Source organism: Choristoneura fumiferana, chromosome 2 (assembly GCF_025370935.1).
Source record: "Choristoneura fumiferana chromosome 2, NRCan_CFum_1, whole genome shotgun sequence".
Lineage (NCBI taxonomy): Eukaryota > Metazoa > Arthropoda > Insecta > Lepidoptera > Tortricidae > Choristoneura > Choristoneura fumiferana.
Window position 1 is genome coordinate 4,370,408 of NC_133473.1, and position 24,350 is coordinate 4,394,757.

Genomic DNA, 24,350 nt, shown 5'->3' on the forward strand with positions numbered 1-24,350 from the left:
TGCTGCTTCACGGCAGGATTAGCGAGCAAGATGGTGGTAGCAATCCGGGTGGATCTTGTACAAGGTCCTACCACCTGCAAAATATGATAATATAATTCATATGATAATACCCAACAGACATCAAGAATATAAAAATATTTTATCAACCATTTTATTTTCGTACATTTATCTAATCTTAATACACGTGTACACTTCAGTATTACCAAAACATTAACTCAATCGTGTCTAGGTCAACTTATCACAATATTATCTAAATGGACGGATAATGATCACATTTACTACATAAAATAGAATGTTACTCGTCACTTCTCGACATTATGTATGTATATTGTATCTATTTTAAAGAGCGCGATTGTCGATCTTACTCAGTGGTGTTAAGGTCCAAGTACGCAGCCACGTCGTCGATTTTCACTACACGGCGGTAATCCACGTTTTCACCACACATAGGACACTTGCCTTCTTCTTGAAGCAATCTGAAATATTTGAATTGAATAAATAGACAATTTGAAACTTTCAATTAACATACATACAATATACATATCGACGACCAGATGGCCTAGTGGTTAGAGAACCTGACTACGAAGCTTGAGGTACCGGGTTCGATTCCCGTGTCGGGGCAGATATTTGTATGAAAAATACGAATGTTTGTTCTCGGGTCTTGGGTGTTTAATATGTATTTAAGTATGTATCTATCTATATAATTATATTTATCCGTTGCTTAGTACCCATAACACAAGCTTTGCTAAGCTTACTTTGTAACTAGGTCAATTGGTGTGAATTGTCCCGTGATATTTATTTATTTATTATTATTATACTTTCCCACGTCGCTTATGGTAATACTGAACTATGCCATTACCTGTTAGCCAATGAGGGTTTCGCTAAATGACGTTAGTCAGATCTAGAGGTCCATTTGACGTTACATTCCTGCTAGCGATTGGCTCATTTAGTTTAGTTTGTAACCAATCACAAACGTGACATCAATGCCAAAGTTATCATACGGACTCCACGATACTAGCGCCATCTAGTCTGACACAGATACCTTCATTCACTTGGCTATAGGCAAACCGCGTAACTGAGTCCTCGCCTGCGCGGACAGATACCTGAAGGAGGTGCAGGCCTGCCGCCGCACCTCCTTCAGTCTCTGTCGTCTACCCCGCGCCCTGTACCGCGCGGGCGAGGACTCATTTAAACGGTCGAGCTATAACTATGTATTTATTTTAATGTTACCAAAAATTAAAATTGACAGTTAATTGAATATTAATCTGGTTCTTCAAGTTCAAATTATTAAAAGCCGTGGCTTGTAATTATTGATTACTGGTGTTTCATGAGCAGAGCTCGAAAAAGGTGAGCTATTGTTATTGTCTTTACTGTCATGTGTAGATATTAATATGGATACACCCTGAAAATAAACACAAAATAAAACTTTACTCATTATGATTAACCTCTGGGACAATTAGATAGATCAAATTTAAGGCTTTCTTTTTTGTATTTTATTACAATCATAGAATTTGTGCTTATTAAAACAGATGAGACTAGAATGCAGTACTTTTTTTAGTTCCCGCATACGAGGGGTTAAACTAAAATGATAAATGACAATACATTGCAAAACCTGCGCTTACACTTAAACTACACTTTTAAATTTATTCTTAAGTTTCTGTGTTATTTCTATATTTTAAATGCATTTAATTTTCTTCTTGCGTTTAATATCCACTTATAGAGACATAAAGACTATGCGACAAATACCGTTAAATGACAGGGTACATCCATGTTATGAAAACTCCCAAGACACTTCACCCTTTCCGAGTTCATAAGTGTAATGTTTCTATGTGCCATTGCGAATAAAATATACGGTTAAGTTTAACCTACAGAATATTTTAAGACATTTCCGTATGAAGCTGTTCAAATACTCACTCGCTAAATTCCGAGAGGATTGCGGGGAAGCCGCACTCTGGACACGCTGTCAGGTCATCTTTCACGATGTGGAGTCCCTGCTCGATGCGAAATATTATATTAGCTACTTTATAGATTACTAGTTTTTACCCGCGGCTCTGCACGCGTAAATTGAAATTTCGGGGATTTTAAGTACTAACATCGCGGATTTCATTAACGTGGCCTATAAAACACCTGCGCAAAATTTCATGTCCTTAAATCCTAGCCGTTAAAAATTTGGGATTTTATCCCGATCCTGTAGGAATATCGGGATAAAAAAGTAACCTATTGAGTTATTCCAAATGTCTACATACCTAACGAATTCCATCCAAATCCGTCCACCTGTTTCATCTTGAAGGAGTAACAAACACACCTACAGACTTATTCACAAACTATTTGACGTTAATAATAGAGAGAGAGATACTTATCTATAAAAAAGTTTGAATACAAATACTCAAAACCTTTCGCATTGATAAATATTACTAGGTTAGTAGGATTCGTTCATTCAACATTCATCCCAGCCTATATACATACATCCCACTGCGGCCCAGTGCGGATTGAGACGTTCACACACACCATTGAATTGCTCCGCAGGTTGTGCAGGTTTCCACACGACGTTTTCCTTCGCCGTAAAGCTCGTGGTCATTTTCAAATGTAATTTCGCACATGAATTTCGAAAAACTCAGAGGTGCGAGCTGGGGTTTGAACCCACGGTCCTTTGCTTGAGAGGCGATAGGTCAAACCACTAGACCCCCACGGTTATAGCACCCTTTTAGTAGGATAGGAGCGACCAACTCACAGTAGCTATGCACATGGGCAGAGGCGCTTCGCATCTGGTGCAGCGCAGGTCGGCTACGGGTAAGGGCGCGTCGCACTGGGGACACGGCGACAACGGCTCTAAGGCCGGGGGCTCACGCGGCGCGTGCCGCACGGCCGATTCTATCTTCTTCACGTACTTTGGATCTATCTGTGGAATTAAATGAGAAAAAAAATATTGCCACAGATAAAAAACACGGCTTCATACACAAACAAAATAAAAGTGCAGGTCGATGCACAAGACCTGGCACGAATGAATTGAATGAGTGAATGAAAGTATCTGTGTGTTACCTATTTGAATACACTTCATACAAATATCTAACTTTTGTGTTAATTAGTTTCAAATGAAAACCCTCGACCAGTTTATAGAGATGTCAAAGACGAACCCAAATATGTAGATTTCGTATATGTTAGATCTTTCACGTCAATAGAGATACGAAATAACTGTTTTTTCAGACAATGTTTAATAAATCATACAAAATTAATTATTCGTTTTTTTTTTTCAAAATCCGGTAGACACAAATGGAGATAAAAGATTGGAGAACCGATAGCCGTTTAACTTATAATTCTATCTGTATGCAAAAAAAAGGAGATACGATTCAAAACTTGTCAGAAATCGATGAAAACCTCGGGTAGCCCCTTATGTTTAAGGAGTATGTGAAGTATTTGTAAACAAGTTACATACAATATGAACTTTATAATAAATAAGAGACAGTATACCTGTGCGCGGTATTCGGGCTGCATGAGCACGCGCGCCCAGTGGTGGGCTTGGTGCTTGAGGCCGGCGCGCAGGCACTCGATCACCGTCGACGTCAGGATCGACACTTGGTCTGTAAACTCAAACTCAAACTCTTTATTGCGTTAAATGACTTAAATGTTGTGATGCAGATCTTAAATAGTAGATTGTGCAACAAAAGCATAAAACGATTTTACCAGAGGCGTTCATATAGCCACATCGATAGACACATCGAGGGGTAAATGAGTTTAATGCTTTTACACTCTGCTTTTGAAATAGCAAGTGGAAACAATAAATTGTTCACTTACTATGTACCTTTTATTTTTCATGCATTACTATATAATTATAATTTTTTAGCTCAAAATTATTTATTTTGATTGATTTTTATTTTTTTATATAAAAAATATTATAAAATATATATAGAAACTTTCTTAGAATAAGAGTTTACTTTATGCATTAAGCATAAAAATACATTTTATGTCATCTAGTTCCAGCATAAACACGAACTTTACGAGCATGAGAAGTGAAAAAGTATGTATAGCTTGAACATTTACCCAGCAAGGTCACAGCAATCAAATAATAACAAGCCAGTAAAATCTAGCAATAGGTACTCACGTTGGTGCGTCGGGAAGAAGGTGACATCTGCGGCGGTGCGGCACAACAGTCGCGCGGCCAGTTCGTGTCGCCCACGCCGCACGTGGGTACGCACCTGTATAGATGAGGCACTCCATAAGTACGCGGTTAGTTCGTAGGGTTCGGTTCGCTAGGGTTGTCACATAAAATAAGGGTGAAGCCAGATGAGCGTCATTTTTTGAGTTGTGAGCCGCGTAATTTCTGCTGCATTCGGTTTTATACAAAAGTCCAGTTTGTGCCACACGGCGACTCAAAATGAGTTGACTCATTATGAGTTGCCCTGTTACGGACCCTAGGCACGCCCTTTGAAACGGTTCCGCGCGGTCTTGATTTCGCATCAGTAAATCTCGCTCGTGACGTCATCGTAGGTGCGAAAAATTCGACACGTAGATCTGTGCAGTCTGCTTAAGGTACAATTTCACTTTGTTAAAATGTTACGCTAGCTGCAGGTCATTTCTTGCAATATGCGACAGGAAACTGATAGCGGTTAAAACGCTATTAGAACTACAAGTCCAATATTTTCTAATAATCTAACAGAAAGGACTAAATAGAAAACCCCTACCACATCGTTCTTAGTGCACCGACGACCTATGACAGCGAGTGTTATAGGTACCATCAGCCAAATAAGTGGTCTATCAATTTTTAAACAAGTTCCTATCAAATGAATATGTCGCTAAAGTCGAACTTTCAAGTTGACAGACGCATCTATTGGCATTATTGTTTTGTGACATGCAAACGATTATCAACTTCAGGGTGGTAGACCAATTATTTGGCTGATGGTACCTGTATATAGGCATACAGAGTGGCGGTGACGCGGCGCATGACCCAAGTCACTGAGTCACAGCGCCATTCTTCATGCTTCTAGGTTGGGAAATCGACAAACACGCTTCTATCAATAAGTTACACCCAGCACGCTGTTCTCTATGCACCTAGACCTATGACACCATAGGCGGCGAGCGTTATACGTACCAGAATATAGGCATGCAGAGTGGCAGAGGCACGGCACATGACACAAGAATTCACAAGACACACTGAGTAACAGCGCTATTCTTCGTGCTTCTAAGCTGGGCAATCGGCAAGCGTCTATCAATAAGTTACACCCTTCACATAGTGACATGTGTAGACACTAGTGGCTATTCGTGCTTCTAAGCTGGGCAATCGGCAAGCGTCTAATCAATAAGTTACACCCAGCATGCTGTTCCTAGTTCACCCTCGACCAATGGCACCATAGGCAGCGTGCGTATACCAGTATGTAGGCATGTAGAGTGGCGGCGGCGCGGCGCATGTCGTGGGGCACGCTCAGTGACAGCGCGCGCAGAGACACGATCATGGAGCGGAGCACGTCCCGCGCCGCGCGGTAGTTGCCGCCGCGGCACTCCGCCCCCGCTATTATCACCTGCGACAGGCAAAACTCACCGGTTATCCATTAATTACCTCACACTTTGGGGGGGGGGGAAGATTTGTGACACAGGAATAAAATAATTTCGATTTTCAAAGCATATGTGTGACAAAGGGGTATGGATGGATTATGGATGGTCCCTCATTGGTCGTGCCAATTATACGAGGTGATTTAAAATCTAGAATCTTTCAACAGCTTATTGGTTTAAATTTACTGAGCTCCCAGCAGTTTGTCATGGTAATTTTGATTCAGGCCGTAATCTCGCCTTCGACTTTGAACATCGTCCAAATGTATGTAAACAATGTTATGGAAACTGTCATTATCGTGTTCATTTCAAACACGCCAACCATATGACACAGTACATTACTAAACTTAAGTCGAATATATCTAGAATAAGAATCTTCAAAGTTACCTCGCAGGCGTTCAACACGAGAACTGCCAGCGAAAGCTCTGACAGTATTTAAGCCAAGAGTTACACCGATATTGCCTCGCAGCTAGGCCGTTTAGCATTAAACGGTTAAACCTTCCAGTGCATTAAAACCTAAATTACAGTTTTCGCTGAAGTAAAATGGAAGTAAAGATGAAACTTCCCATATCAGTCTTCCAATATCAAGCGAAAGTGTAATACAAAATACTTACAGCAGTCTTCGCAGCCTCGGCAAACTGTCTCTTAGCCATGTACAACCGGAACAAGTGCTTTGGCTCGCGTGGAGTGCCATCCATCTCGCCCAGCAAAAACTCTATCAACCTGTCAAAGAAAGAAGAACCAGTAAAGAAGATTTAAACATATTAGGAACTGATAATGTCAAACGCTTTTGTGCCGTCTGAGTTTTTGGGCAACATCACTCATGAATCCTAAAAGTATTAGCTCACCTTCTGGTCAACCTTTCGTCATCACTCGCCGCGGCTGCATCAATGGCAATACTGATGCTCGCATTCTCCTCTTCTTCAGACCCTCCCGTCTTCAACAGATGCGACATCGCCTTACTATACTCGCTGGCGTGAAAAAAGAACTTCCCGGCCAAAAGATGGTTCTTCTCTCCTTCGAAATGCAAAGCCAGGGACTTAAAATCCTCAGGTCTCGCTTGAGAAGTCTGTATCAATATCTCCCCGTATAAATGTAGCTTGCCATTCTTTCTGGCCAGTTGAAAGGCTTCATCATAACACAAAGACATAACTAGAAACTTTATTGCTGATGATGGATCATCGCTGTTTTGGAAATAATTTGCTACCATCTTAGCACCTTGCACTGATTTCGTTTCCTGGACCAAATTCACCGCTTCATCAATATCGTCTAACTTTTCAAGATTCAAACGTATCGCGGCTTCATAGTCTCCTGCTTTTAGATACGACTTTAAAGCTTCGTGATACCTTCCTTCTGCTTCTTTCGCTTTGGCGTACTGTATGTGTATACTGGGGGAGTTTATTTTGGGTAGCAACGCTTCTACTTTCAGCCAGGACTTGAGTTTGATGTACAGGGATGCCGCTTTTTCTGTGTTGCCAGCGTGGTCGTATAAAGCCGCTGCGTGGCTGTACTGTTTTTCTTCTTCCAGTAGTTGGGCACAGTCTTTGAGTAAACTAATGTCTTGCGAGTGTTTCATGGCTGTGGTAACACCACGCATAACGTCACCGCATCGTATGGCCATGCGAGCGATCCCCGCTTCACATTTTTCATTGTGTTCTCTCACTTTAGGAGTGTCAGTGTCTTCAGTGATTATGCTCTGTTCGTAGAACGATAAGGCCTCGTGGTAGTCCGCTCTGAGAATGAAAAGATACGCTTATACCATAAAATTTCATTAAAAAGTAGCGTCAAGGATTTTATTCCCGTGACAACTTCAATGCAATTTTTTTCTATGTCTTAGTAGCCAGGTGGTTAATAACCCTGACTATGAAGAGGCAGCAAGGCAACTGGCTAACTTCTTTGAATTTGAGTCCTACGTTAGCACCTGTTGCTTCTGGTAATGAAGCATTAATTATCCCTACGCAGAAATATTACAAATCTAGGGAAGATATGCATCATCACAAGATTTTAACTTTTTTCTGTAATTAGGTGAAAAAAAATGCATTATAATACGGTCTCTAGTGATTGCGAATACCGTCACATTTATTAATGTCACACTTACTTAAGTAGTATTTATCTAAATGTGTACCTAAATGTATCCATTGCCGAGTAGATATAACAAGCTTTACTTATTTTGGGACTGGGTCAATTGGTGTAAATTGTCCCATAAGATTTTTTTCAGCATTTTTGTTATTTTGGTATCAAAAAAGAAACAACTGTCTATTTCGAAATAGTGCTAGAGGCCATGGGCTTTGAAGGGTTACTGGGGTTACCCCAAGGTTGTTACATGAGTCTCACGTTATTTTCGGCTAGTATTATTATTTTCTGAAGGGGCATACATCAGCTCGGTGTGCCTCGCGCGATGCAGCGTGATGGCGGGCACGTGCGCGGGCGCGGCTTGGCGCGCGATGTCGTGCGCGCGGGCCCACTCGCCGCGCGCCGCGTGAACTTCCAACGCGTATAGAGCCCCGTCTGAAGCGCTCTCCAGCCAACGCGCGGCGGCAGAGCCCTGGTCCAAGCATGCGGAGAGCATGCCGCTGCAATAATACACACACCGCCGTATTTAAGAGGACATCCTATCACAACGCGAGACGTTTTCGCCGTTTTTTCCAGCCTTCTCTTCCCCTTGTGAGATGATGTGAGGTTCAATCCTCTCCTCTCTTAACGCCTCACTTAATTTATAATCGGTTAAGCCTAAGGCCCACTAGACCGTTTCATACAAAATACTATCACCGTTCCGATACATTAATAAAAATATTCTTTGTTTAAATTACTTAGAGGGCTCATTCTGAGAGGAGGAGGTCTGTGCCCTAAAATAGGCCGAGATGTTGAAGACGAATTGCTTTGAGTTACATCGGGCGGGGGTCACAGATATAACCCGGTATACAACATGCTGGTCTAGGAAAGTAAAATGATTTCAGATCGTACGATGCGACAAGGGATGTATATAGGATATATTTTACTTACAATCATCAATATCAATATCAAATCGATATCCAACACCCGGATCCGACAATGTGGAAATGCCCTAAGTGAAAACGAATTTCACCCACGAAAAAAACAAAAGCAAATATTCAAACAAAACGTACCCGTTCACAAAATCCAAAATAATATGAAAATTTTAAGTAACCTTACCAAAGTATGGAGATATCTTCGATATGAGATGCGTCCTCCAAAGCCCACACCATCGCGACGTCGCTCAATCGAGTGTAGACGCGGATCGCTGAAAAAAAATTACCGCTGTACCCAATACCTATATTTATTTTGGATAATAAAGAGGGGGGGAAACTATTACAATCACAAAAACCCATTCTAAAACTTTTCACTAATAGAGGGTGACACTGTCCTTGATTTACATAGAACATCTTAATTAAGGGGCTACCCGAGGTTCTCATCGATTTTGGACAAGTTATGAATCGTATCTCCTACTTTTGCACTACAGATAGACTTATAACGGCTATTGGTTCTTCAATCTTTTATCTCCATTTTTGTCTACCGGATTTTGAAAAAAAAAATACTTAATTTTGTATGATTTTTTTAAACATTGTCTAAAAAAACACTTATTTCGTATCTCTATTGACGTGAAAGATCTAACATGAACGAAATCTACATATTTGGGTTCGTCTTTGACGTCTCTAAAAACGTGTATGGGGTTTTCATTTGAAACTAATTAACACAAAAGTTATGGCCAGAAAACCAGTTTTTTGGCCTAAAATTGTTCAACTATGATGCCAAATATCTCGAATACAATTTTCAAATTCAAAATTGGGATACTATATTGCTTAAAGCCGTTGTTGTTAATATAGTAAGCTACGAAAAACATTGGAAAACTAAGGAATTCAGATCGAAGGTCATTGGGGCATGGGATCCCCTTAACATACTTTTTCCCGGAACGTGCGTAATATCCAAGGGACACAGGCGAAGTCCTCACTCGGCATTTGAGTGGAAAAAAATCTTGAGAAAATCTAGTAATCTTACTAGACTGATGATGATGATACCGACTGAATCCTTACTAATGTTATAAATGTGAAAGTGAGTGTGTTTGTTTGTTTGTTTGTTACACTTTCACGCTTAAATCCCTCAACCTGGGGCGTGCATTTAGGCAGCGCTAGTGCTGCTTACCCTGCTGCGGTGGGCTGAAGCAGCTGCCTACTGTGGAATACGGTCTATTATTATTATGACACATGCAGTGTCTTTCAATATTGACTTTCAAACCTTTATTCGCAACTTGTGATGTGAGTTTTAATTTATAAAACTAAAAAACTCAAATGTATTTGTCAAGTAAATGCAAATCAAAACTAAAGAAACTTACCAAACTCCACGTTCAACTCAGCCACCGCAGCTTCTCCCATCTTCCTCCACATGTCTTGTTCGTCCACAGCGTCACAGAAGAGCCAAGCTTCACTGAACCTCCTCAGCAAAAGCAGCTTTTCGATATGACTTCGTTGGTTGGCCAAGCGTTTTTCAACATCTGCGTCGGCTAGGCCACTCGTATTGTGGGAATCTAGAGCTATTTTTATGACCCTGAAACCATTCGGTAAATATATACTGAGGGGCAAAAATCTGGCCCTTAAATGTATGCAATAATAGATAATTTTGTATGAAGATTGGGCCAAATTTTGTGCCACTGAGTGTATTAAAGTAAAGGTTTCCTCCAATAGCGATGCCGCTATTTAACAGTCGCTACAATGCACCGAATGATGCCCATTTGTCCCTATTCAATATAATAAAGCATGGCAACCATTCTCAAAGGGCGCTTTATAGAACCTTCTTCTGCTGGGCCTCCTCAAAAGTACCAACCATAAGTATAGAGTGCCACAAGAGTTGAAGTGAATGATTACACACACAGGTACATGAAGAACTGATTGCATAAAAGGAGAATGAATGAGTGAATGCCGAATGTCAAAATACCGCTGTCATTACATGACATGTTCTTGTGTGCGTGACCTCAACTCTGGTGGCACTACTTACAAAAAAAAACACCTATGATGTACCATCATCATCCCAGCCTATATACGTCCCACTGCTGGGCACAGGCCTCCTCTCAGAACAAGAGGGCTAGGGCCATAGTTGGGTGATGTACCATAAAGTTGCATAAATTCGTTGTTTTTTAGTATTTTAGGGCTACGGCAAATAATTTCCAATAAAGTTGCGTCGCGAAAATGCTTAGCTATAAAAACGCTGGCATACTCACGTCCCCCCACTCCCGTAGCAATACACATCACCGGAGAACAATATAAGCGGCACAGTGTCCGCCATCACAGTAGTCGCAGCGACCAGATCCACATGCGATCCATTGATCGAGTTAGCCGCGTAGTAGTATGTGTGGATTGCCTCGTCCGTGTGTATTATGAAGACGTTGCGGTCTGACAGGCATATGTCCCATATCACGCCGCTGGGGAAAATTTAAAAATTATAAACGCGATTGCTTTAGAAACTTTAAATAAAAACTAAATCCTTGCTTCCCTAAAGCGACGGAACTTGACGGAAGACCACAACCCCCCGGCCAGAAGTCGGAGTGCAGGAATATATGCTGGTGCTTAGCCGGCACTTGAATTGTAAAAGAGCGAAAATTGTTAGCCCTGTTAGACTTTAGCATCATAAACACGAACACTACTACCAGTATAAGTTGAATGTCTCCAATATTCCTCTGACGAAACCTGCGCTGTTTATGAGGTTTATAGTGATCCCTTTATGAATTAATAGTAGATTGTACAATGTACAACAAGGCATTAAACGAGCCTTTTTACCCGAGACGTTCATATAACCACCCCGAGCCGGTATGGCGAGGGTGGATAGACACGTCAAGGGGAAAATGGGCTTAATGCTCGAGTTTTACACTCTGCTATTCACTTTGATTGCGAGGAGATCAAATAAAAACAGTGGAAACATTGTTCGCTTACAGGTACCTTTTATTTTTCATGCATTGCTAAATAAATAATTATAAATATTTAGTTTTCTTGATTGATTTTGTTTTATTTTTAGTTTAACTAACAGATATTAAAAATAATTAAAAAATATGTAGAAACTTTTTTGCTTGTGGCTGTTTGTTGTTTGCTGTGGCCTGATTGCCTTGATCTTAGACGAAGATTTTACTTTATGCACTAGAGCATAAAAAGTCATTTTATGTCGCCTAGATCCAACATAAACGCAAACTTTACAAGCATGACAAGTGAAAATTATCTTTTAACACATTTAGTGCCAAGAACACGCTAGGCGCGTTCTCTGTTCGCAGGCAGTTTTCACTGCAAAGCGGAACGTGTTAAACCAGTTTCATGGTACTGACCGTAGCGGCGCGACGTTGTGCGGCACAGAGCACACTTCGCCCGAAGCGGGGCAGTATACAAACACGCGCCGCCGCGTGTCGCAGAAACAGGCGCGCGCGCCGCCGATGTCGCAGTACACGCCCAGGACGCCGCAAGTGTGCTTGTAGCGAACGGAGGTACGCCACTCCTCTATACCGAAGTATTCTATGTGGCCTTGCTGTTAAAAAAAAAGGGAGAATGCACCGCACGAGCAGAATTAGTGAGTAAATAATGTAAGAATACCATTAAAGAGCACTTTTAGTCGTTCTTCTCACACCAAAGACGGACGCGCAAACGGAATGGTGTGGAGGGAAAAGAGAAAACGTGTGTGTTGTCTTGTCTCGCTCAGTGCTACATTCCTATTGGTGGATTTCTCTCCCTCAAATCACTGGTGCCTTATGTAAGCCACTCACGTCCGTCACGAAGATGAAGAAGTCGCTGGTCAGATGTATGTCGGTGATGACCGCGCCTTGCATATGTGGTTCGGGAAACGTCATGACATCTTTCTCGGCATTCGATGGATCCGAGGGCTCGATCTTAGAACGACAAAAGGAGAAAAGTCACTCCAAATTTCAATTATCAATATACCGAACGAAAACGATAATTGTGATTTTTATTTTATTAATACATAATACGAACAAATAAAACTAAATAACCTAACCATAAAAATTTCATTTTTAAGACAAGCTTTTTTTTGCTGACTGTTCTTTTTGTTGACTGTACTTGCATTGTCACTCAAACTACATTTGCATTCCAAATTTCAAGTCGATGCTATTAACCGTTGAAGAGTTCCGTCCTGCGGAGCCGATCCTGGCTGTACTACCAGGATGTCACTACTAGATTATTGTATTGTCACGCGATTTACATAAGTATTCCAAATTTCAAGTCAATCCGACTACTGGAAGCTGGTCAAATTTAACTTGCAAGATTTGATTACAGACAACGGGACAGGTGAAACTAAATAAAAACTTAAGATTGTTTTTTTGAGTCTTTTTGTATTATTTATTTCAGCTCCAAATTTTTGTTACTTTTACGGTCATCCCGTAAAACCCATATCGAAAATACAAACTGAAATATGGATGCACAGAAAAACCAGAAAAATAAGACCAGCGCTGGGAATCGAACTCAGATCCTCGGCATTCCGTGCCACGTGCTATACCGCTACACCACCGCTGGACAAAATAAAAACTTGTAAAATATGTAATGTTCATTTAGTTCATTTCAAAATTTAAAAAAGCTACCCACAGAGTGTTCAGTCATTTTCTGGAAGGCCGGGAGAGGAGCACGCATGCCCTTAGCATGCATTTTAACCGCAGAGCTTAACGCTTGAGTACCTAAGTCTTTTTTGTTGATTCCCATTGATTTCCCCCTTGTTAAACCCTTGTGCATACTGACCGCATGGAGCTGGGCGCGACCGGCGCACAACGCGGCACAGTGGTCCCCGGCGCACCGCAGCGCAGCCACCGCGGCGGGGTACACTCGGCGGGGGCCCCCGCCAGCGGACACAGCCACGCAAGAGCCAAAGACACTAAGTGTTTCACCATTTGATTCTTACCAGATAAAAGAGAGAGGGTCGGAGAGGTTTCGATCTAATCTACCCATAGAATCCTGCTTCAACCATTTCCTGAAAAGCTGGGAGAGGAGTATTCTCCCGATAGACTGCAGGGTACTTGGGTCAGGGTCCTTGACCGATCAGACCATACTGACCGCATGGAGCTGGGCGCGACCAGCACACAACGCGGCACAGTGGTCCCCGGCGCACCGCAGCGCAGTCACGGCTGCGGGGTACACTCGGCGTGTGGCCGCGCCCCCCGCCAGCGGACACAGCCACGCGTGCTCGCCGCGCGCGCAGCAAATGTGCGAACCGCCCAGGGCCAGGAGGCTCGGCTCCGTCGGGAGAGCGTAGGTTGCCAGCGCGCAGGGTTCTGATGGACACATAAAAAATGATCGTCCAAGTTACATATCCATGACTACCAAACTTAAACTCAATCCGTCTACTAGAAGCGGGTGAAATGGTCTGGTTTCCTGAAATTTTCTTATTAGTCCGTTTCATATGTATTCTTTTTTCAATTAAACAAAAACATATGAAGATATAGCCACTTAAAGCCTCACCAGGACAGATGACCGCTGGGGCCGAAAAGCTCTCGAATGGAGACCTGGAGAATGGAGAATGATCTGGTTAAAGCCGCGGTTTCACGGTGGATGCAGGCCGCTTCCAACCGAAACAAATTGAGGTCTATGAGGAAGGCCTATGTCCAACAGTGGACGTCCTACAGTTGATATGATGATGATTACCAGTGTAGCGTTGGCGGGCCTCCCACTAGGTGGACTGACGACATTGAGTGAATTGCGGGCTACCGATGGATGCAAGTGGCGAGTTGTCGTTCATTGTGACGTTCTAAGGGCGACGCCTTTGTTCAGCAATGGACGTCTTCCGGCCGATGATGATGACTAGTGCCTACAGTGGCTCACCCTTGCCGGCGGGCTGCGGCTCGTCCCCCACAGCGATGCACTGGTACAGCGTGGCCTCAGCCAGGCTGGTGAGCGCGGCGGCTCTGGTCCCGTGCGCGGCGTGCAGCGCCGGCAACGCCGTCACGTACACGCTGAGGTACGCGCGGCCCGCGGCGGCCAGGAGCCGCCCGTCGGAGCTCCACGCGCAGCGCTCGGCCCCGCCCGCCGGCATCACTGAACCGGATACCTCGCCGTTATTCCATACCGATATCAGCTTCAAACTGTCACAAAATACAATTCGTATTAGGGTGGAGTTACACCTATCAGCATCGAATCGGATTTAGCTGGACCATCGTGGATGGATGTGGGTGTCAAAACCGCCAAGCTGTGGGACTGGGCCGGACATCGACCGAACTTTACAGAATGGGTTCCGAGGGATAGCCAATGGAGCAGAGGCAAGCCCAAGAAGAGATGGCGGAACGGGACGCATGCCCAGGAAGGGAAGAGTGACGGCGGAAAGAGGAGGCCTTTGCCCGGTTACAAACAATAAAAAAGAAATAACCAAAGAAGAGTCTGAAAGTAGAGCGAGTGGATTGAACTACTTAGCTACTATTAGCTAACACCAAAATCTTGTGACACGCGACGCGAAAAGCAAATTTTTTCGCTCTAAACTTGCAAAAAAAACTTAATTACATTTTTTTTTACTTACTAGCTATCACCACACGAAGCTGCTTGCCCGTTAAATATAGCGATATCAGTGAGACTCTCCTTATGATTCTTGACTTGGAACAATTCCTCCCCGACCTCTTTGATATGTGTCGATATAGCTATAATAAACCCGGCGCTGAATCCTATGAGGATATAGCCGTCCCCGTACCACTTGTAGGAGACTATGGAACCGTAGCGTTGTTGGAACGCGAGCTCTATGGGGTTCTCAGGGTTGAGAAGGTTGTAGAGATAGAGCGTCCGTTTGCCGACTACAAGGCTGATCTGAAAATATATTGGGTAATTATTAAGAACAAAGTAGTAGTAGCTTCGCGCGCTTAAACCATCATATACAATAATCAAAAACTACATTTTATACCAATCCTGAGGGAATATCGGGATAAAAATAAGCCAATGTGTTATTACAGATTTCCACCAATCAACATATCAAATTTCATTCAAATCTGTTCAGCTATTTTAGCGTGAAAAAGTAAAAGGGATTATCCCAACATAACATCGTGGTCACGGTGGATCGTTCACGTTAAATTAAAAACAACTGTACTAAAGTTCATGACCCAGCACCCTGCAGTTGAGATTTCAAGATTTTAGGATGAAGTAATTAGATTTATTTAGGCCCGAATCTACATTTACCCATCAATTTGTTATTAGTAGGTACAGTCGAGTTCATAAACTTGTGAGCAAAAATTTGATCAAAAATATGTATCTGAACACGACTCTATTGTTAACGGAGTAGAAGAGTGTTCAGATATTTTTGATAAAATTTTTGCTCACAGGTTTATGATTTCGACTTTACACATCAAAGTATCCAACTTACAGTATTCTCCCCAGCAGCCCGCTCATCAGTTTTCATCTCAGAGAACTGCAGATCATTTGGTATGTCTCGCAACGAAATAATCCTGAGGGTGTCTCCGTCAGAATTGTTGATGGACAGGCTCTTGTCTTCCGAAGCTAGCACCAGAATACTGTCCTTGTTCCAAGCGGCGCACGTTATTTTCTTTGTGTGTTTCCCTATTATTGGTATTCTCCTGGAATTTTAAAAAAGATAACGCGCGTCGCGGCTGGCTGAGACGGAGGTGGCGGGACGACCTAGACGTATTCAGAAGCGACTGACGACTTAGCTGCCAACAGGGGAAGTCGGTAATCCGCGGGAAAGGACTTTGCTCAGCAGTGGGAATGGACAGTGGCTAAATAAAACAAAAATAAATAAAACAACAAAGGACAATGACCAATCCCGTCACCTATCTGTTCCTCCCCTATGATCAAAATTTCATAAACCGAATAGTCTCCTCATGTGTGTATGTCTCAACATCGACATTGGCAAAATACGTCTTGCTAAAAAAGCAAGAGTGAAAGCCATTATAAAAAAAAAATGACCGATCCCAATTAGGTATTGTTGGTATTGACAATAGCTTCTTCGCCAGTACTTTTAACTCTCTTTTAGTTAGCAGGAAGAAAGGAAGGAACAATATTAAAAGAACTACAACAAATAATAAAGGATAAAAGGTGTTTTTGTTCCTTACTTGGTGGTATGATGGTTGTACAAAGCTAGATTGCCTTTCTGAGTCCCAACAGCAAGGAGTGGTTCTCCGTAAGCCCAAGCCAAGCAGGATGGCGTTTCTCGAAGCCCCGTCTCCACATTGAGACGCTTGTTGGAGTGACATTCCCAGAGCAGTACCGAGTTGCTGTTGGGAGTTATGACTGCTAAATAGTCGCCGTCGTTATCCCATTCCATTGCAGCACAAAGACTAGAAAAAGCATAGTAATTTATAATTAATATCACATAGGACTAACTATCTATATCATATTCATCATATAAAAGTTTGATGTAATTTTAGCAATGCAAAAGGTGGGTTAACATTGCTGGAAGAACATATCAACATCAGAGGAGAAAGGCTCACAAGTGGCCGCCGTGGAGGTGCTACGAGTAGTAGGTTTACCACTAGGTGGGCTGACAACATTGTAACAGTTGCATTCTGTTCTCCTTTTTTGTTAAAAAAATATTTAATGAATCAGGCGTTACTTTGCGGATGTCAATATAACTACGAGTAAAAGAACTTCTTCGCTCAACCGCAACCTTATGATAGTTAAGTTTATGCAAAATATGCGTGTTCATGCAGTTCCTCCACCTCCACACTGTAAGAACACACACAAATCACACAAACCCATTTATCACCACCACCACACTACACTGACGCGTTTCGTACTCAACCAGAACATTACAAAAAAAAAAAAAAAATTATTCATTCAATCACTCACACAGCCCGTATGCATGTACGGGAAACACCAACACCGTAAACCTTGAGGCAAATTTCAAAATAATTTCGCACAAAAATTCTATACTCAGCCAGCGTTTGAACCTCTCTGCTTGAGAAGAAATAGCTCCAACCACTAAGCTATCACAGCTTTTCCTTTACAGTTAAACAATTAAAAAACTTTAAAAGATTACCCTTGCAGCTTCATCCGTTCCATCAGCTGGCCACTGCGGTCATGGATGGCGACCGTGGCATCAGTGCCGGTGGTGGCGAGCAAGGACCGTGCCTCTCCCTTCTGCCAGACGAAGTAGAGCTCCCCCAGGCCATGGGGCTGCTCAATTGTGTACAGCAACTGAAAAAGTAACATCCCAATACCTGATTAGAATGATTGATGATTAGAACGCGGCTTTGAAGTTTGAAGGATTACAAGTTTAATGTGGATAAGACTAGTACCAGTATTTATTTTTCATATCAACTGTTCAAAAAGGTGCGTAGTAAATAGGATCTCCTTTAATTAGAATAAAATATTTTTCTTTACATATAGTTTGTTGCCAGAATAATATTTATTGAATTTAATTATCTATAAGATTGTATTGCAGTTAGTAAGTAAGTAAGATAAATAAGTAGGTAAGTAGTATAAATGATGAAAAACTCTTCTACGAGCCCTATGTCCCTAGTGAGGGATAACAGAATCACATCATCATCATCATCATCATCAAGTAAGTAGTAAATACAAGTAAGATAAGTGTAAGTAAACAACATAATATCTAATAAATAAATCTATCTATCTAACCAATCGCACTAGTCATATCCATATTAAACTTGTAATTGCTACTTCAAATCCGCTCTCTATTCATCATCATCACCATCAAGTCAACCATAGAATGTCCACTGCTGGACATAGACTTCCCCCGTATTAGAATTAGATTGTATTGTACTCCATTTATCTTAACATTTGAAACTTAACAGTAAAATTTGCACATGTGTTTAAATATAACAACGGAACTATTTAAAATTGTGTTAACTTCTATAATAAAACCGAACAAGAGCGTGTCGGACTCGCCCGAAATAGGGTTCCGTAGTCATTACGAAAAAATTAAGTAATATTTTTCCAAGGATTTCGTATTTTGACGGAATATTCCAAGTTTAGGTATATTTTATACCTTAGGCTGCTATTTACTCTTAAACTACTAATAATTCTCAAGAAAACATAACCGTTATAGTTTTCCTTGTAAGTTTCATATACTTACTACCATCCTGAATTTTGTCAAATGTTTCCACCCACCGGTTTAGATTTTAGAGAGGGGGGGGACGCTCGATTTTAATGAAAATTTGCACTTTAATGTTGAATATTTTGTAAACAGATCACTGAATTGAAAAATCGTTTTAGCAACCCCCTAATGGTTTTAAAAGACCTATCCAACGATACCCCACACTACAAGATTGGATGAAAAAAAACACCCCCACTTTACGTCTATGGGAGGTACTCCAAAAAAAAAATTTTTAAAATTTTTTATTGTACCATTTTGTCGGCATAGTTTACATATATATTCTTGCAAAATTACAGCTTTCTAGCATTGATAGTCCCTGAGCAAAGCCGCGGACGGACGGACGGACGGACAGACAGACAGACATGGCGAAACTAAAAGGTTTCCGTTTTTGCCATTTTGGCTACGGAACCCTAATAATAAATATCGCTAAGAAATGTACATGTAGGTATTTTTAGTCCATTTGTTTTGAAATACCGAAAAACCGTTAATTCACACCTTAAATTAAACAGAGTAGGTATAGAATTATTTAGAGAGGTATAACATTTTTATTTCAATCTTGTTAAGCGCATTTTTTGTGACAATACTGGGCTTTGTGTCTTTAAAATCTGGCGAAGGAGAAAAGAAAACTGAGTTTATGCTGTGTCCGGTTTTAGAATATGATGGATGAGTGTCTTAAAGCGACAAAAAGGACCTAATGTGACAGTGGGCGGCAGCACTCTCTATTGCCAATTATAAATTTCGGACTTCTGCACTGCGAAGAGGAAGGCAGATGGAAAGCACTACACTATTTTTTACCAAGAAATTCATCATAACATAAAGATTCACTTCTGATCCTCAACCGACAACCACCCGCTCTGTTAAGTGTAGCGATTTAGAAGAGATGGTGGAAACTATATTTTAGTAACAGAATGGAACTTAAATTTTCTCTTGTCTATTTTGCCTTTTGTCTCGGGTAGATTTTGTGTGTATAAAATGTTCGTAGGTACTGATTTGTGGTGTGTATAAAGAATATTTGTATTGCATTTTATTGTAATTTTCTTTCCTTGTAAATTAAAGGATAAAGTCGCGGGAATACTTATAAATTATAATATATAACAAAAAAAGTTTAAATGCCACATTTAAAGTTCAAAAAGTAAATTTAACTTACTTTGGGCGCCGTCATATTCAATAACTAATAAATCAATGCTTATAAAAGCATATTTTTCATTCAATATTCGATACAAAACTTAGCACTTATCGTAAAATCTTCGAATGTTTAAAAATTATAAACTGAACTGAACTGCTTCTGAACTGTCAGTCGCTCATTGTTGTAGTCTGTAGGTAGGTCGCGCTGCTAGGCAACGGTAACGAACGGGGGTGAAGGGGGAAATTACCTGAATTTGACAGTTGAAGTTTTCAGCTGTGTACGTACTTGGTACGGTACGTACGTACCAAGTACGTACACTTGACGTACACCATTTTATCTTTTTTTTAATTAAGGATAATCTTTATTAAATGTATTCAATTAAAAACAATCCTATACTTAACAAACTTACCTTGATAAAATAAAAAACTTACTTTTTATCTATATCTGTATCATCTATATACAACGATAGATGGTGTAGCTGAGCTGAAATAAAATCGATATCTATTTTAAAGTAGGTTTTAATTTTATTAAAAAAAATATTTTTTATTAAATCTAATGAAGACACAAAATATCCCTACAATGAGAAAAATTTGACAGCGGCGTTTTAAAGATTGCCTTGAACTTAACTGTCAATGTCATTTTGGGCACTAATTCCCATTTGAGTAGACATAATTTTGATGTTTGTAAAATATGAAAAACTTGGTGCAGGAAATAAAGCTTAAAAAACAAAAGGATAGAGTCTAAACCTAAACATTTTTCTTCCAACCACTTGATGATAAATTAATTTATTAGAACTTATTTATTCTTTTTCCAAAAACTATTTTGTGAAAAAAATATTCACAAATTTACTTACCTTAACTGTACACTTTATTTGTAACTAGAATGACTACAAAAATAAGATCACTTTTAATTCAGAAGGTCGGCTTACCATGATTAAGTATTATCCTTTTCTACACCTACGATGAGTATTGCTTTAGTAACTAAACATAATTTTAATTTAATAATGAAAACTAAATATTAGGGTCAGAGAACTTTTATTTTTAAACCAATAAAAAATATTTTTTCAGTTTGCTGACAGGCTCAACAAAAATTTAATGGCGAGAAACGTTAAAAACATGCAAGTTGTCTACAATCATAATGAAAATAACTTTCTTCTAAAATTACCTGTTCAAGAGGCAGGAGCTGCTGAAGTTAACGATGATAAATATTTGTTTGACAAGGCTGAATATATCCAGTTGTATGTCAGGAAAGATGACTTTATTCAATCAACATTAGAAGGAATAATATCCAAAGATGTACAACAAGAAACAAATCCAAAGAAAGTAGTTATTGATTTTAGCTCACCAAACATTGCTAAGCCATTCCATGTCGGACATCTCAGATCTACCATAATAGGCAACTTTATTGCTAATATAAATAAATATTACAACAACAAAGTAACTAAAATTAATTATCTAGGTGATTGGGGCACACAATTTGGATTGCTTCAGTATGGACTGAAAGCAAAACAATTGAATGTTGATGATTTAAGAACTAGTCCTATAGAAAAATTCTATGAAGCTTATGTTTATGCTAATAAGTTGGCGAGTACAGATAAAAATGTACAGCAGGAGGCTAGAAATTACTTTGCTGACATAGAACAAGGAAAAAAGGATTTAGAAAGCTGGAAATGTATAAGAGAAGTAACTGTACAAGAATTAGAACAAGTCTATAAGAGATTAGGGATACAATTTGACGATTATCATTGGGAGTCAGACTATAATGGGAAATCGATAGAAGGGTTGATGAAAGAGCTAGAGCAAAAAAAAATTATTCAAACAGATGAAGAAGGAAAGAAAGTTGCCAAATTAGGAGATAAAAGTGTTGCAGTTATGAAGAGCGACAATTCAACTCTTTACATGTCTAGAGACATAGCTGCATTGCTGGATAGATACAACAGATATAACTTTAGTGAAATGCTCTATGTAGTGGACAATGCTCAGACAGACCATTTTGCAGCACTCTTTGAGATAGTAAAACAAGTGAATAATGAATTTATTAATGGTTGCAAACACATAAAATTTGGAAGGATAAAAGGAATGAGCACCAGATCCGGAAATGTAGTCTTTTTGAATAACATTTTAGATGAAGCAAAGAGCAAGATGTATGATCAACAAATGGAATCAAAAAGTAAATTGAGCATGATTATTATTTGTTTTTAGGTTTCATACGCAAAATGTGATAAATGAAGCAATATTACTATTGCTATGCTGTTGTCTATCACAGCTTTGGCCTGTATCTCAAGAACTGTAATAGATAGACAGCTGAAATTTATAGATTATGTGTATTCCTATTGCCCTAACAACAACAAATAATGAAAATTTAATCAAATTATCTGGCAGAATTGTCCAAACTGACCGAAGCCATTTAAAAAAAAAATTAAGGGGGGGTTTCATAAAACTAGCATTATTTTTGTTTTCATTGTTTCTCAATAATGTTTAAGGGTATTTCTCCACTAATTGTAAAATTTGAACAGTCCCCTGCCAACTCTCTCTTTAAATTATAATTAATTAAACAATAGAAATGGTTTTGCATTTATGTATATATTACAGTGTATACCTATATAAATTTATGCACAAATGTCAATCTTATCATTTATTATTTTATTTAATCATAATCAGGCAACAGGGTACTTTTTTGTACTCGTGGGACAATGTTTGTTTAAAAACGGTAATAAAATGACATGCATATTAATTGAAATACTACTTCATTATCATCAATGGTATAATCATCTTTTTAAGTTCAATAGAGAAATCTTGCTAAATTGTAACAGATGGCTAATATTATCTGATAGTTATCAAATTTTGGGTTGTAATTTAAAAGGTAGTTTTATTTTTGGTATAATATAAGACAAGTTTAAAAATATGGCTGTTTTGACACAGAAACATTTTTCTATCTCAACACATTTTTAAAAAAAAAACAAGGTCAGCGATTTTCCAATTAGTGGAGAAATGCCCTTAAACATACAAATCTTGAATTGATTATTGCGATAAAATATACTGCATATACCAAATAATAAAAACTGGATCGTTCAAGCGAGAGTTGGTCTACAGAAAACATTAAAAATTTGTAATGTGTCTGTCGTCAGCTGAAGCTGTGTGAACACATACATAGAAGTAGTTAGTTTGTATGCGCGAGCCCGGCTTGTAATTGGCCGCTTTTTATTTTTACAAGCTTTTTATTTAACTTGCCCTGTTTGTTAATCTTGCAAGTTAAATTTGACCCACTTCCAGTAGTCCAATCAAATTGAAATTTGGTAAACTTATGTAAATCTGGTGACAATACAATAATCTGATAGTGACATCCTGGTAGTCCAGCCAGGATTGTCTCCAAAGGGTGGAACTCTTTAACGGTTAATGGCACCGACTTGAAATTTGGTATTCAAATGTAGTTTGGATGAAAATACAAGTACAGTCAACAAAAAGTACAGTCAGCAAAAAAAAGCTTGTATTAAAAATTAAATTTTTACCAAAAACATATGTAGGTTAACTTGTTTCGTCTTACAATAATAGTACCAAAATGTTCAAAGCATTCATTTAGTTGCTCTTATTAATTTAATTTAAAAATGCTGTGTACATAAACTAATTTCAGATGTAAAGTAAACATAATAAACCAAAATCATTTCAGATACTAGGAGTGCAGCAATTAATGAAGAAACATGTGACATTCTTGGGACAACAGCGGTGATCATCAATGACTTGAAACAAAAAAGACAGAAAGACTACACCTTTGACTGGGCCAAAGCATTGCAGAGTGAAGGGGACAGTGGTATCAAACTACAATACCTACACTGTCGCCTGTGGAGCTTAGAGCAAAATTGTGGTGTGGCCATACCACAAGTTTGTGAACCAGGACTGATCAAAGAGAAAATAGTCGGCGAAGTTGTGGCTGAACTAGCGAAATTCGAAACTGTTTTAAATAGGTCATTTACGGAATATGAGGCGTGTGTTATAGTGAACTATTTGTTCCGTTTAGCGAGACATGTTAACAGAATGTTTAATGAGCTCAAAGTTAAGAATGTTGATGCTGAGTTGGCAGGCCAAAGGCTTCTCGTATTTCACGCGGCGCGATTGATTGTTAAAAGTAGCTTGGAGATATTAGGCGTAAAGCCGCTATATGAGATGTAGCTGTAGTTCTATTTAATTTTCTTTGTTTGATAATTTGCCTTAGATCATGTGAAACATTTTAAAGTTAGGTACAGTAATGCTAAGGAGTAATAAAGCAAGTTATTGTTAATTAGTGTCTTTTATTTGCTAGAATACATTTATAAAGAATAATGCTTGTTAGTGGTGATAGTTGTAATAGTTTATGAGCAGAGTAATGTTTTTATGATTAGACTAGGAATAAACATGTTAGTTTCCCGCGCAGGCGCAGCGCGCTAAATCGAATGATATTAACCGGATGGAATAAACCAGAAACAATCATAAAGGAATGAAACCATAGACAATATTTTTTCGAAGTAGTAACACGACCAAAGATATTATTCCACGACAAATTTGATTTGACATAATAATTTAAGTATTTTATTTTTTATTACAATTCAAAGTACATAGAAAATTGTTACCATGTTCAAACATTGCATGTCAATCCAATCACAAAAATGTGA

The 24,350-nt window shown here is 39.6% G+C and overlaps 2 protein-coding genes across 3 annotated transcripts; one reads left to right on the top strand and one right to left on the bottom strand.

Moving 5' to 3' along the window:
* Positions 1–137: 137 nt before the first annotated feature.
* On the bottom strand, positions 138–19,906 carry Oseg6 (intraflagellar transport protein Oseg6). Its single transcript, XM_074111553.1, has 21 exons — positions 19,727–19,906; positions 17,503–17,660; positions 16,577–16,801; positions 15,871–16,081; positions 15,040–15,320; positions 14,352–14,611; positions 13,587–13,804; positions 12,293–12,415; positions 11,861–12,057; positions 10,769–10,969; positions 9,887–10,098; positions 8,710–8,797; positions 7,914–8,111; positions 6,387–7,271; positions 6,153–6,261; positions 5,361–5,510; positions 4,097–4,190; positions 3,466–3,575; positions 2,729–2,896; positions 1,912–1,988; positions 138–473 (listed from the first exon to the last, which is right to left on the bottom strand). The coding sequence occupies exons 1-21, from the start codon at positions 19,739–19,741 to the stop codon at positions 362–364; spliced, it is 4,092 nt and encodes a 1,363-aa protein (XP_073967654.1). The 5' UTR covers positions 19,742–19,906; the 3' UTR covers positions 138–361.
* A 577-nt stretch (positions 19,907–20,483) lies between these two features.
* On the top strand, positions 20,484–23,980 carry ArgRS-m (arginyl-tRNA synthetase, mitochondrial). Of its 2 annotated transcripts, none has more exons than XM_074111295.1 (3): positions 20,484–20,623; positions 20,773–21,874; positions 23,372–23,980. In XM_074111295.1, exons 1-3 carry the CDS (start codon positions 20,588–20,590, stop codon positions 23,869–23,871), a joined length of 1,638 nt encoding a protein of 545 aa, XP_073967396.1. In that variant the 5' UTR covers positions 20,484–20,587; the 3' UTR covers positions 23,872–23,980. The 2 variants fall into 2 exon arrangements, with proteins under 2 accessions (XP_073967396.1, XP_073967397.1); XM_074111296.1 differs by having other exon boundaries at positions 20,575–20,642.
* Positions 23,981–24,350: the final 370 nt, after the last annotated feature.

Coding starts and splice junctions, on each gene's coding strand:
- Oseg6 (XM_074111553.1), bottom strand. Junction 8,798..9,886: donor TGAGTTGAACGTGGAGTTTG/GTAAGTTTCTTT, acceptor ATTTTTTTTCAG/CGATCCGCGTCTACACTCGA. Junction 5,511..6,152: donor CCGAGGCTGCGAAGACTGCT/GTAAGTATTTTG, acceptor TGCCTGTCGCAG/GTGATAATAGCGGGGGCGGA.
- ArgRS-m (XM_074111295.1), top strand. CDS start 20,588: ATGACTACAAAAATAAGATCACTTTTAATTCAGAAG. Junction 20,624..20,772: donor GATCACTTTTAATTCAGAAG/GTCGGCTTACCA, acceptor ATATTTTTTCAG/TTTGCTGACAGGCTCAACAA. Junction 21,875..23,371: donor TCAACAAATGGAATCAAAAA/GTAAATTGAGCA, acceptor AAATCATTTCAG/ATACTAGGAGTGCAGCAATT.